The sequence below is a fragment of the Schistocerca nitens genome, chromosome 2 (genome assembly GCF_023898315.1).
Source record: "Schistocerca nitens isolate TAMUIC-IGC-003100 chromosome 2, iqSchNite1.1, whole genome shotgun sequence".
In the NCBI taxonomy this organism is placed as follows: Eukaryota; Metazoa; Arthropoda; class Insecta; order Orthoptera; family Acrididae; genus Schistocerca; species Schistocerca nitens.
The window spans coordinates 510,283,137-510,298,188 of NC_064615.1; the positions used below are offsets into that span (position 1 = coordinate 510,283,137).

The following is a 15,052-nucleotide window of genomic DNA, read 5'->3' on the forward strand; positions in this document are numbered from 1 at the left end:
TGCCAGTAACAGCGTTCAAATACAATGAGAATTTCTTTGGATTCTGTGAAAGATCACTTGGCAACATTCTGCCACAATAGTCATTGAAGGCATCACTCACTGGTCTCTTGACAGCCAAAAGAGTTTCATTCAGCATCTCTCTGTCTATAGATCCAATAAATTTCCATCAAGTGTAGGGTTCCTAACTATCTATTCAAGTTAGTTTTCAGAGAAGGCTCTTAGTAAAGCTTCACAGGATGTCTCATGCCCACCACTAACAAAACTGTAATTTTCCCAATTAATTGTTGGATGATTAAAGTCTCCATTGATGATTACTGTACGAATGGGGAACTTACGTACAAGTGAACTGAGGTTTTCTCTAAAGTTTTCAGTTACATTAGGTGATGAGTTTTGTGGGCAATAGAAGGATCCAATTATCATTTTATGTCCACCCTTCATACTGAGTCTTGCCCAAACAATCCCACATCCAGCTTCAATTTCTATCTCGGTGGATCTGAGTTTTTTGTCTACTGCGACAAATCACCATCTCCAATTCCCATTTGCCTATCCTTTCAATACACACTTACATTTTTCCCAAAAATCTCACTGCTATCAAAAATTTCAGGTTTCCACCAGATTTCTGTAACTAGTATTATGTGAGCTTCACTGCTTTTCATGAAAACTTCAAACTGTAGCACTTTCTTGCATATGCTTTAGCAGTTTGCCATTAGGATTTTAATACTCTCACCTGTGGGAGGCATTTCTTTTGATGCTACACTGATACTTCTGGGTTTCCTACCACTATTATTATCTGGAGAGTCGCCTAATCTAGAAAACCCTTGTGTGCACCCCACACACAGTCAGCTACCTGAGTAGCAGCCTCTAATGTGTAGTGCGCACTTGACCTCTTTAGGGGGACCATACAGTTCTCAAACCTGTGGCGTATGTCCAGGAAGTCGCAGCCTAGCTTGCCACAGAACTTTCAAAGTTTCTGGTTCAGTCCTTCCACTCAACTCAGAACCAAAGGGCCACAATCGATTCTGGGGAAATGCTGCAAATTGTGAGCTTCATTGAAACTCCATGCACAATGCTGGTCTTCTCAACCTTCTCTGCCAATCATTGGAATGACCCAAGAATGATTTCAGAGCCTAGATGGCAGGCATCACTTGGTCCAACTTGTGCCACAATCTGCAGTTGGTTGCACTCTGTTCCCTCAATGGCTGCTGGAATAGTCTCTTCAACATACTGAATGAGGGCCCCAGGCATGCACATTGAGCGCACCTGGTATCATTTCCTGACCCTTGCTGCCATTTCCCTACGGGGTACCATCATTCATCATACGTTTGAACTGCCAACGATTAATAAACTCCTACCGTTTTGCATTTACCTCCTCCTGACACCGGGCAGAACAGGTTTCCCCATAACAGGTGAACTGAGTCCCACTGGATCAGTTTCAGTTTTAGTGAGAGACTGCACTTCAAACCTGTTGGCTATGGGGATCAGTACAACACCCTGAGTCCTTCCCGGTCCCCATCCACCCTATACAGGATACCCAGATCTACCACTGACAAGCCATTCGCAGTCCTGTACTTTCTGTGCAGGAGACAGCATCCACAGGAGAGGACAGAACTTGAGGTATCTCTGGTACAGATCCCACAGTACATTGGTATTGAAAGTCATTACAGAGTTACTGAAGAACATTTCATTATAATTCAAAAATATTACAGACATTTAAGTCAAATACAGAAGTTTACATCACATAGTTTCTGGGATCAATTTCCTCAGAAACATCTTTACACTTAGAACATACACTATGTGATCAAAAGTATCCAGACACCTGGTTAAAAATGACTTACAATTTTGTGGCGCCCTCAATTGGTAATGCTGGAATTCAGTATGGTGTTGGCCCACCCTTAGCCTTGATGATAGCTTCCACTCTTGCAGGCATATGTCCAGTCAGGTGCTAGAAGGTTTAAGGTTTCTTGGCAAATGGCAGCCCATTCTTCACAGAGTGCTGCACTGAGGAGAGGTATCAAATGAAGTCGGCGTTCCAAAACATCCCAAAGGTGTTCTATAGGATTCAGGTCAGGACTCTGTGCAGGCCAGTCCATTACAGGCAGGTGCTCAATCATGGTGAAAGATGCAATCGCCATCCCTGAATCGCTCTGCAACTGTGGGATGCAAGAAGGTGCTTAAAACATCAATGTGGGCCTGTGCTGTGATAGTGCCATGCAAAACAACAAGGGGTGCAAGCCCCCTCCATGAAAAACATGACCACACCATAACACCACCACCTCCAAATTTTACTGTTGACACTACACACACTGGCAGATGACATTCACAGGGCATTCATCATACCCACACCCTGACAGCGGATCGCCGCATTATGTACAGTGATTCGTCACTCCACACAACGTTTTTCCACTGTTCAATCGTCCAATGTTTACGTTCCTTACACCAAGCGAGGCGTCATTTGGCATTTACTGCCATGATTTGTGCCTTATGAGCAGCCGCTCAACCATGAAATCCAAGTTTTCTCACTACCCACCTAACTGTCATAGTACTTGCAGTGGATCGTGTTGCAGTTTGGAATTCCTGTGTGATGGTCTGGATAGATGTGTGCCTATTACACATTATGTCCCACTTTAACAGTTGGCGGTCTCTGTCAGTCAACAGACGAGGTCGGCCTGTATTCTTTTGTGCTTTACATGTACCTTCACGTTTCCACTTCACTATCACATCAGAAACAGTGGACCTAGGGTTGTTTAGGAGTGTGGAAATCTCACGTACAGATATATGAAACCATTGACACCCAATCACTTGACCATATTCGAAGTCCGTGAGTTCCGCGGAGCACCCCTTTCTGCTCTCACAATGTCTTATAACTACTGAGGTTGCTGATATGGAGTACCTGGCAGTAGATGGCAGCACAATGCAGCTAATATGAAAAACTAATGTTTTTGGGGGTGTCTGGATACTTTTGATCACATAGTTTATAAACAGTTTTCTTGCTGTGATTACTGCATGTGTACCTATTATCGTTGCTACAGGTCACTGTTTTTTTATTCACTTTATTGTACTTCACTGCTTTTGAATGGCTTTCATGACAACACAAATGACATCTTTTCCTTCCTCCTTCAGCTTCCTTTGCAGCTGCCTTCTGCTTGATATTCCATCCAAGAATACAACCCATAGCTGAAACCACACACATCTGGAGTCCTCTAATACTCATAGCCTTTTCTTCAATTTATTGTTTCGAGAGCTGTACTCCCAATTCTTGAAGAAAAAGCTGCTGCTTATTTGATTTTGTCTTATTCCACTCTAGGTAGTTGAGATGGGACAATGTACAACCATTTAATGCTGGTATGTCTACAATAATATGGAAAATACATAGTGGTCACCATCTTGTAGTTCTCTTAGTTGAAAATTTCCTTGCCATTTGATTGATTGTGTCAACACCACCTTTTACCTCATTATAATGTAAATTTATGACTGTTTATTCTTAGTGTCATTAGGTGAACCAATTGCAGCAGTATAATGTAGAGTCGACAGCAACATAAGGTTTTTTTTTTTATGTTTTTCCCAGGGGATATGAGAAACAGTTGTTATTGGCAGATTTCCAGTACTAGAATCACTGAAAGCAAATACAGTGAAATATAATTCTCTTCTTGAGATGTCTTTCTGTTCTTGAGGAATATGCTTCCTATTAGATCGTAAGTTCCCACAAGAGTTAGCTTGCGATTCTTCCACAAATCTTTGGCTCATATTTTGCACTTCAATCAATTCACAGCCATTGTTCATGCATCATTTTTGTTCCGAAGTCAAGGTGCGCAGAACAAACTCTGCACAATTTTCTCTTCTTCAAAGCATTCCAGAGAATGTCTAACATCTGATTTAGAGATGATGTCCCATTACAATTTGTGTTAATGTAGACACACCAGGACTATACATCCAAGGCTTAACACTGCCTGCTCACAACTGATTTGCTGAATGTACACCTGTTGTTTACAGTTGTTTGTTCAAGCTGTCACCATAGTTACTAATATGCCAAGAATAAAATCAGTCTGGCCTTTTTGAATGGATGGTTTAGATAGGAAATATCCGTGCAACACATCCTTCTTTTCCGTAGTTGTCCTGCCCTCAATCTCTACTAATGCCTTGCACCCACACCTTCTTCCCAAGTCCCCCCTCCCCTTTTCTTGTTCTGTCACTCCTTCCCAATCCACTCCTCCCACATTGTTGTTGCCGTCGTCATCATCATCAGCCTGTGCTGCATGAACTCATTGGTTCTGGTGCCCGTGTGTAACATTTCTATCCCATGCATCTGAAGCCTCACCCTTAAAAGTTCCTATCTTGTACACCTGATGCCCCCTACCCCCGTCAAGCCATCAGCCACCCTTCCCCAACCCTTCTTTCCACCCCTGCCTCTTTTTGCTCCTCACCCCAGCCTACCTTTCGAACTGCAGTCCCAGCACTGTATATTCAGCAGACACAATGTAGCTGTACAGGTGTGGAGGCATATGTGTATGTAGGTGTACTCTAGCTCAAAGAAAGGATTCATCCAAAAGCTAGCAGAATTTCAGTTTTTGTTTGTATACCTGTCAACAGCTCAACATCTCAAATGTTGAATGAGTTATCACCGTTACTTCTGAATTATTTACCTTCAACCAGAACTTTCCACATCTTATCTAATTATAGTAATCCAGAGTTAATGTCCATTAATTATCAGTATGAATAGGTTAGCACTAGTCAATTTGTTGTTAGTACATTTTACAGAAAGCAGGTGCTTCTGCCTATCGATCGATAACTCTTCATATCCCTGAAAGCTCCCTTTCACTATTTGATTTATTGGGCATACAATGAATAAATCCCTCACACTTATGAATGAGCTCTGCTGTTCTCGCAAGTGCAGTAGCACTGCAGATAGTTGTGACAACTGTCAACTGAGTACTTAGCACATTTTACAACTTGGGTTCAGTGCCATGCTGTACAGTTATTACTGTACAGCTCTACCATGTAGATGAATTTTACCACAAGGGATCAGCTAGAAGATGTCACCACTGTTCTGCTAAGAACTTTTACAATGGAAAGACTAGGGGCCTTTCTGACATACATGTAAAAAAGTTATCATCTTTGAGGAAAAGCTGTATTATAATAGTGCTGGCTAAAGCAACATTACCTTACACAAAACTTATCACCCTGTCCCCTTTAAGCAAGTGTGTATCTTGTGGGGCTTAGGGGGTGCAAAGATGAATGAGTGACGGGGTAAGAGGGAAGTGAGGGGTGATGGAAAAAAGAGGAAGGGGAGTGAGGGGGAAAAAGAAGGAAGGGAGAGAGGGAAGGTTGGAGGGGAGGGGGAGAACAGGAGCAGGAGGGGGGAGAGGGGGTTATGGGAAGGTGGTGTCAGGAGAGATGGAGAGATCTGAATATTGACTTTTTTTCAGACCAACAGAATGAATAATTCCATACCATTCAAAGATAAAAAAATAATTCTCGTGCTTGAATATGCTCTTCTCCACATCTCAGTCTTTACACCCAACTTAATATATTGTTAAAAGAACTTATCCATATAAAAACAGCAGACTCTACAAGATTTCTGGATCATGTCAAAAGTGCTTTAACAAAATTATACAGCACTGTAAGAGAATAATGAGCTGTCTGAGTGTCATAAATCCCACTATTCCAATGAGATCAGGGAATCAAGGATATATATCTACATATATACTCTGCAAGCCACCGTACGATGCATGGCTGAGGGTATCATGTACCACTACTTGTCATTTCCTTTCCTGTTCCACTCGCACATACAGCAGGGGAAAAATGACTATCAGCCTCCATATGCGCCCTAGTTTCTTGTGTCACATGTTTGTGGTTCTTAAGCGCAAAGTATGTTGGCAGCAGTAGAATCATTCAGCCGTCAGCTTCAAATGCCGGTTCTCTAAATTTTATTATTTAATTACTTATTAAATATTTTCTAACAATCTCAATATGTAGCACAATTAATTTTTACTTTTTAAGTGCCACACTTTTCAATGTGTAATATTATTTTGATGCAGTTCTGGGCCAGATTGATTAACATAATTGGAAAATTGAAGTCAGGGGGGACAGTTGGAAAATTTCTTCCATAATTTATACTAGAGATGTAGACACTCATGACGATTTGCAAAGCTGAAAACTTATTTTGTGGCGCCAATAATTTCCAGATCAAACTACATTACAGCAGTTTTCTAAATATGGTCACACACACACACACACACACACACACACACACACACACACACACACACACAGTATAAATTGTATAAAACATACTTTTACTGAAAGATAAATCACAATATAAGAAGCAAAGTTATTTTCTCCTTAAAAGTTCTGTATATTATGCAACTATTCTACACTGTATTTTACATATTTATATACGACACTGCCATATTTACAATGTTTGGGCACTACAGAATATATGGCACAATAAATGCTGAACATGGCACATAAGATTCGAGATTTTTTTTTACATCTCAGGATGTAAAATAACATGTTGCAGTCTAACACTTTGACATGCTAAATTCTCTATTTCTGACTTGTTAATCATTCTAGTACTGCAGCAAAATACAGTCAATAAGTATTGGTTCCAAATATCAACCAAGAACAATGTGTTGGGTACTTTTATTCTCTGGCATACTAACATATATTTGTTTCATCTTTTTGTGATATTGCTAAAACAGGACATACTGCATTCTCACAACATAAGAACAAACAGAACTGAAAGTAGACAAACGTTACCAAGTCAGTTTAGTTCTACTAGGCCACACAGATGAATGAAAAGCGGATTTGCAGAAAATAAATTACATGTATTTAATGGAGCCAAACATATTTTTTTTTGTAAATGAATACTGGTGCCTACCAGTGATACATAATCCTTTCCAGCCCATAAATAAAATTTCAGTTTCAATATAACCAAACACAGTACACATATACAAACTTTTTTAATTCCAAAAGACACAAAAATAAATGGATGTTCTTGCACCTGGTGATATTCACATGACATTGCAGATTCAGAACTCACAAGATATCCCACAGAATGTCGCATAGTAGACTAATTTAACAAGAATTTCATGATTTTCCTTTTGCTACTTTGGTAATTGTGTGTCAAAAAATTAAGAACTCTGAGAACTGTATATTAGATAGATTAAAATATTATGTTCATGCACACAATGAAGATTTTTTTGGAAATATTTGCACACAGTGTAACAAAATTCAGTTTGCTAAACAGAGACTGGAAGCCTTGAGTTATCTGTGTTTATAAACTGCAGAAACCAATGGAAGGATGAACACAGTTGATGGGCAGTATTTAATAAGTACTTACATGCAGTAAGTATTTACTAAATACAGAGAGAGAGAGAGAGAGAGAGAGAGAGAGAGAGAGAGCATACTTAAATGGGGTACAAGTCAATTTCCTAGATTCAGGTTCAGTCATCATGTTCACAACTGCAAATATACAGATCTCAAGCAACATGGATGTACAGAATAGGAAAGAGCCAAAGTATAATACCTTTAAAAGAATAAATGAAACACAAATAGTTAAGTGTCTGAGAAGAGTGTGATGTATTAAATGCTGTATGCTGCATCACAAGTGGCCAAGTTATGTTTGGTATTACTGACGTTACTGGATCAAACATAATAGCTAACATAAAAATTTTATAAATATATATTTTTAAATACAGTTGCCTAGTTTTCAAAACAATGAGAAACTGTTTTAACACTTCTTGACATCTTTGAAACTGCACACAGGTCCTTTTAAGGGGGCAAAAAAGAATGGATCAGCAGTTGTAAGTGTGCAGAAATTTTTCTTTTACTGTTACATAAAAAAAGTTTGTGTACAAACTTTCACAGACAGACATTAAATCTAAACTCAATTCATCAAAACTGACTATAACGCCAGCATAAAAAGCGTCACTGAAAAAGACTTACATTAAAGAGTACACTGAACTACACAATGATAAATACTAATTACATATTTAAAGATACTTAAAAACACAAGTCATACGAAATATTTTAATACATAGGAGAAATGAGGTATTTCCACTTTTTGAAGAGGATTATTACAAATAATACAGCAACTGCTACCAGGAAAGCTACAGTTTTTAATCTGTTTGCACAGAAAACAACAAAAATTAATCTCTGAAGCTTTCCTGGTATAGCAGATACCCCTCTCATTGGCAAGATACATAGAAAAATCTTTCAGTCAAAAAATGCACTACAGAACTTTTAATTCCTATAGTGAAACACGAAACCCCAATGAACTGGTTTTTGTGTCTTCAGCATATTCGTCTGACACAGTTCAAGTGACAGACAAAAAGCTTTCAACGAACTGAAGTGCTGGGAAGCTGTGCAGACTAGAAAATGGGAAAAGAAATGCAGTTTAAGGCAAGTTTGGATTAGCTAGGGTTCTTTTCCCCAACTTGAGTCATGATCTGGTCACTTTTGCTTGGGTCAGGTGTTCTCTCCTCTTGCATTGGTTCATCATTAATGGAGGCTGCAGGACGTCCTGGTGATGGGCTGTCAACAGGCCGGAATGAGAAGCCAGGAGAGTCAGCACTAGATAATGATTCTGGAGTGCCCACTGAACTCAAAGAACCTGGTAATGGACTTGAGGAAGCATCCATTCTGCAAAATAAAGTTTACTTGAGAAAAATGCCCCACTAAAATTATATGCTGGGGTTATTAAGATTGTTGTACTCATTGCCATGCACTAAAGTTACACAATCATCTAACATAATTATTGTCAATAGCAAACAAGCTAAAAGTGTTATGATAAGAGCACTTAATTTGGTTACAACATAAGAATGGTACTGGGGACTGCCTAACTAAAGAAATTATTAATGAAAGAAGTAAGTAAACATTTAAGTTGAACAGGAAGTGGAATATGAACGACTTTCACTACTGGGACAAGAATAGCAGAAACAGCACTGGTATTGATCAGCAATTATTGCAAAAACTTAGAAAACCTGGTTTCACAACCACTATACCAGATGTTTCACATTATAAGTATGTGTGATACCTCTATCCTAACTGTGGTGGTAGGAAGGAAAAAAGTGTAGTGGCAGGCAATAGGGAACTATAATCCAAACAATTAAAGGAATAATACAATTACAGATGATAATAACTGCACGAGATTTGTTTTATATCTTACTTTTGTATAATATCCACCTGCAGTTGAGTGTGGGTTAGGAGGAACTCAAACTTTTAGTCAGTCAGCATCTTTATCATAGACCTTGTGCTTTCAGATTCTTGTATTCTTCGAATGTGCAATGCATTTTTACCATTTACTTCAATTTCATGAAATTTCTGATATGAGAAGTATCTTTTTCTGCAATGTGTTGTCTTAATGTTCAAAACTCTCCTGAGAACGACCAAGTTTACTGCTCAAGTATTAAATTTATTCTCCACAAGCCAATATATTTGGCGTATAGGGTACATATTGCATCAGTATAATTTTACCACATTTCTTTTTCATTTCCTGAGCCCAAACTCATAAGTTTACTGTCATTTGTTTGAACATATCCACTCAAATTACATGATGCTTTATTTTTGAATAAGCTATCCCAAATCAGAGACTACCAATGAAAATGACAACAACTAGTGTGGTAGCTAAGGATTTCACATTTGGCAATGATGTAGTGTTGTCACAATCTATACTCACCACAGGAACAACAAACTTAATTTTTAAAGTTCATTTCACTAATTCATAATTATTTAATTTAAAATTTATTACTGTCACTTAATCAGTTCTTCTCACAATAAGCAGATCACATACTGTCCTAGAATAACAGTTTGTTGATGTGTGAGAAATGAAATACTTGAAAGCATAATTAGAAACCAAAAAAATTAAAAATTATTTAATGTCAAAATATGTATTTTCATAAACATAAACTTACTAATGTTACTAGAACTTTGGTAAGACTAAAATGAGTAAGGAAGAATTTTTGCATCAAAGCTAACACACAAATTGTACACTATCTGCTGCAGATGGAGACCAATCAAGAGGAGCAAAAGATGTATAAAATTTTATTTACTCAATAGTACTATGAAAAGGACAGACTGCTGTTCATCACATAGAGAAGGTGCCGAGACACAGACAAATACAATGAACAGACTGCTACTATTAAACATGTAAGGTTTCGAACAAACAGTCCTCCTTTGGAAATAGATGAGTTGGGCAACAACTGCTGGAGACTCTGGACTGTGTGTGTGTGTGTGTGTGTGTGTGTGTGTGTGTGTGTGTGTGTGTGTGTGTGTGTGTATATATACAGACGCATGTGCACGTTTTCCATTTCCAAAGGACTTTTTGTCTGAAAGCTTAAATATTTGGCAGTCCTTTCTTTGTACTTGTCTATGACTCAATGCCTCCTCCGCGCAGTGAGTAGTAATACATCCTTTTCACAATATTGTTGTTATTCCAGCCTGGACTTCCCATCGTTTGATTTTATTTACTCATATTTTAAATCTCAATTTATTTTTAAATTGTAAACAAGTCCATTTGTATACATTTTTTTTTAAACTCTTCAGAACTACTGCATTATTACTGCAGCTGTAATAACTTCTAGGCAGAAATCAGAAATAATGAACAGTCACAAAAAATGAAGCAATTAATAAAGAAATACATATTACACAACAAGTACCTGTATATGTTATAAATTCTTTGTCTAGCATTAAAATTAATCAATAAATTCACTGAAATACAGAGGTGACAAAAAACCAAAAGTTTTCACTCCAGCAATGCTTAACTGTTGGAATTATTACCTGTTATTCTGAGTCATTAGAAGACCAGCTCTCTCAGTTCCATAGTAACTGGGCCTTTTGGCTGGTGGAGGAACATAGGGATCAACCTTTTCATCCTCTAATTCACATTTGCGTTTCACAGGGCCCAGTGAACTAGCTCGAACAGTATTAGGACTTAAGCTTCTCCTGCAAAAAAATACTCTTATTTTAGAGTCTCATAGCATGGTATATTGACACACAAACTAAGAAATAATTCAGGAGCAAATAATACATGGCTGATGAGAAAATCTAATAAAACACAACAGATGAACAAGACAGACAAAATGAAATAGCACAAACAACTGAGTGGAGATGCAGTCTTGTCGAACTATGTCATTGTCCCTCAGGTTACTTACAGTATTTACTCGAGTCTAAGCCGCACTCGAATCTAATCCGCACCTGAAAAATGAGACTCGAAATCATGGAAAAAAAAAAAATGTTCCCGAATCTAAGCCGCACCTGAAATTTGAGACTCTAAATTCAAGGGTACAGAAAAGTTTTAGACCACACCTCCAAATCGAAGCAAAGTTGGTCCACTGTAGCATGAGACACAATTTAGATCGAAAGGATGAAGATACAGCTACAGTAGTTTGGTTCGAGTCTTAAGCTTAACAGTTAAGATTTACCAAGTAGCCATTGCTATGTGTCAGGCACTCTATCCGTATTTATATGGGTACCCTTCCTTTTTCACGTGCTTCGTCTGGTTTGAATAGATTGCCTATTTTGCTTTGATCTGATAAGTGCCGTTCTCTTTGTTATAGGTGTTTACACCACTCTAAGCTCAAAATGCATTATTGTACTGTGTCATGCATTGTTTGTCGCATTCTGATAATGAGTGTTTATGACCTGCAGCCGCTCGCGGCATGGCTTGCTTTTGTGCGCGCTACTGCCGCTTACAATTAAAAAAAAAAAAAAAAAAGGGAGAGGAATGTTCTCATAAGCGAAACAAAAGCAATAGACTGCTATTTGTTGTTACTTACACTGCTGCTTTCTTCGATAATGATCAACAAGAACCGAATAATAGACTGCGTATGATAGAAGATGTTCTGAACGAGAGTTTAGCGAACATTTTTCTCCGTTTGAAAATCTTTGCAGATGCCTCTTTAGCACATTACATTCTGCACAGAAATTAGAGACATTTTAGATTTAAAAATCTAGTCAGTTGCTGTGCTTCATTTCTGACTGTATCACTATTCAGCATAAGAATAATATGAATTTAAACATGACATGATATGTATATTCTTCCATGTTTGCTGTTGTCTTACTCTAGTTTTGTAGTTTATTAGGCAGACAGGATTTAAATGAGATAGCAGCAAACACGAAAGAATAAACAGCGTAATGTTTACATTTTTCTATCTTCTCTTTTAACTTATTTGCTAACGCAGAGGTTTTGGTGCCAGTATTTATCTTTGTGCCTGCAAAGCATGCCTGTGTAGCGCTACATATATTCGATGTAATCACATAACTACAGTGTTAGACAGGAGAGAGATTTGGTAAATTTTTTTGTAAATATTTCGAAGAAATACTTGGTTGCCAGGGGCAACTCAAGAATCAACATTGGAACTTACAAGTGAGTACACATTGCGTAGTGCCCAAAAAGCCATCTAACGAAAACAATTTAATAATATTCTAGATAACAAAAAAGATAATAAGAAATTTTCACAACCACAAGACAAATAATCACGGTTGTCTACACTGAGACAAGCACTGTGGTCATTATTCGAAAACCACACATGTGCATATCAATTATGAAATCGAGGAGTTTGTGGAGGGTTTGGCATGGAAAACTAATGACAGGATAGTAGCAGGCAGACCAAATGACATCAGTCAGCTTAATGTGATGATTATGGGGGCATAAGTTTTCATGGCACATCACTTCAGCAGCACATCGCCAGAGCAGCAGCCGCCTGCCACAGTTGCTCAACATGATGCACCAGCTTTGCCTGTGCAGTAAACAGCAGTGTTCACAGTTCACATTCTACACATTGAGTGAGCTGCGATTTTGTCAGTTTAGCACTTTTTATTTTATTTTATTGTTGTGCATGCGGGAACTTACAGGATTAGTAACCAACATTTGTGAGTGAAGAAACTCAGTGAACATCGAGTTTAAATAATGAATTTGGAGTTATTAGTGTATGTCTGCGTGGACTAGTAAAATGGTAGCAGGTAGGTTATTTGTGGAACAGAACAGTGAGGTTATGTAGGAAAACAATAAATCATTTAACAAGAAATTAGAAGAAATGCTAAGAAATTTAAAGGGAGCCCTTCAAGCCAAATTAAACTTTAATATAAATACAGCCCTTAAAGTACATGGGAATGATATTAAAGTAGAACTGAATTTAAGTATTGAGGAAAAAATTAAAGGAAGCTATTAAAACACAAGATGAAAGTAGTAAGAAATTTGAAGATAACCTTAATGGAAAATTAGAAGAAGAGCTTACTCCAAAATTGGAAGGTACAATCATGGTTGAAGAGGATGCTACTTTTAAAAAAGCTAGAAGAAAGTATCAACCAAAAGTCAGAAGCTACCACTACCGAGTTGGAAGCAATTACATTGCAGGCAGAAGTATTTAAAGAAGAGTCAATATCGATTGTCAACATACATGAAAATAAAATTACTGCTATGGAGAAATAATTAAATTATTTGCCCAAAAAAGTACAAATGGATATTAATGCACAGTGTGATTTAGTGAGGAATGAATTACATAATGAAGTCATAATAAAGTACAAACCGTAGACAACCAAATCTTAGGTTCACAGGAGCAGGTCGAAATGTTAGAGCAGAGAAAATTATTAAATGAAATTCTGAGTACCCAAGCAATATCAACTGGTTTGGAAGCGACATTACAGAAGCTTGTAAAACAAGAAGTACTTGATACAGTTGAATCTATTAGTACTAAAACCAATTATTTGGGACATGCTGTAGATCACAGAAAGGAAACGAAGAAATTGTGGGACGCCTTAGAAATTGTAAAAACGGAATTTAGAACTAATGAGACTAATGATAATGTTTGTGTCTCTTGTGAGTTTTTTGAGGGTATTCAAATGGGAAACAGAATAAATTTTTCCAAACAGTTTAAAAAGTTCACACCAGATGGGGACGTGGATCCGGTACATTTTTAAGGATGTTCTCTAGATCACCATCAAAAAGATGGGAGGGCTCCAGGAAGACAGATTTTACACTTAGTTATTTAGTTGGTGATTCAGCAGAATTGGCGAATGCCCATTCTGAAGATTTCAAGTCCTGGGAGGATTTTCAGGAAAGTTTTAAGAGGAAATATTGGTCTCCCAGCAAACAAGGCATGTTACTACTGGATTTAGTTGACCCAAAGCATTAAAATAGTTCTTGGAGTAGCTATAAAAGGTACCTGGAGCGGTATCTGATGAGACTGAAATATTTAGATAACCCATTAGAGGAACCACACTTGGTAAGGGTGTTAATAAGTCAACTGCCACATTGTTGTTGTTGTTGTAGTCTTCAGTCCTGAGACTGGTTTGATGCAGCTCTCCATGCTACTCTATCCTGTGCAAGGTTCTTCATCTCCCAGTACCTACTGCAACCTACATCCTTCTGAATCTGCTTAGTGTATTGATCTCTTGGTCTCCCTCTACGATTTTTACCCTCCACGCTGCCCTCCAATGCTAAATTTGTGATCCCTTGATGCCTCAAAACATGTCCTACCAACCGATCCCTTCTTCTAGTCAAGTTGTGCCACAAACTTCTCTTCTCCCCAATCCTATTCAATACCTCCTCATTAGTTACGTGATCTACCCACCTTATCTTCAGCATTCTTCTGTAGCACCACATTTCGAAAGCTTCTATTCTCTTCTTGTCCAAACTGGTTATCGTCCATGTTTCACTTCCATACATGGCTACACTCCATACAAATACTTTCAGAAACGACTTCCTAACACTTAAATCTATACTCGATGTTAACACGCGTAAAAAAATTTGGGATAGAGGCTGGACAACTGTGGATGATTTACTCAGGGATTAGATACCCTCAACAAGGAACACAATGAAATCAAAACAAGGGCGACATAGATGACAGATGGTTTTCAAATTCATTTGCAAAGAACAGAGAAATGACTGTTGCATCATCGACAGATGTAATAATCCGAGTACAACTATCAATAATAATATACAGTCAGAGGTATTACTACCCACTCCTAATAATAATGTGGATAATAATGCAGGTCATATGTCGGAGTTAATAAAGATGTAATACTAGGCAGTTATCTGGTAATTATAACGGAA

At 37.9% G+C, this 15,052-nt stretch overlaps 1 protein-coding gene across 2 annotated transcripts in view; it reads right to left on the bottom strand.

Annotated features, from left to right (window-relative positions):
- Window positions 1-6,354: 6,354 nt before the first annotated feature.
- LOC126236490 (P2R1A-PPP2R2A-interacting phosphatase regulator 1) overlaps window positions 6,355-15,052 on the bottom strand; it is a 56,467-nt gene continuing 47,769 nt past the window's right edge. For both annotated transcript variants that reach the window (XM_049945843.1, XM_049945842.1), the window contains exons 5-6: window positions 10,777-10,941; window positions 6,355-8,640 (exon numbers count right to left, since the gene is read on the bottom strand). In XM_049945843.1, the coding sequence (XP_049801800.1) occupies window positions 8,412-8,640; window positions 10,777-10,941 (394 nt within the window). In that variant the 3' untranslated portion in view covers window positions 6,355-8,411. The remainder of the gene's footprint in view (window positions 8,641-10,776; window positions 10,942-15,052) is intronic.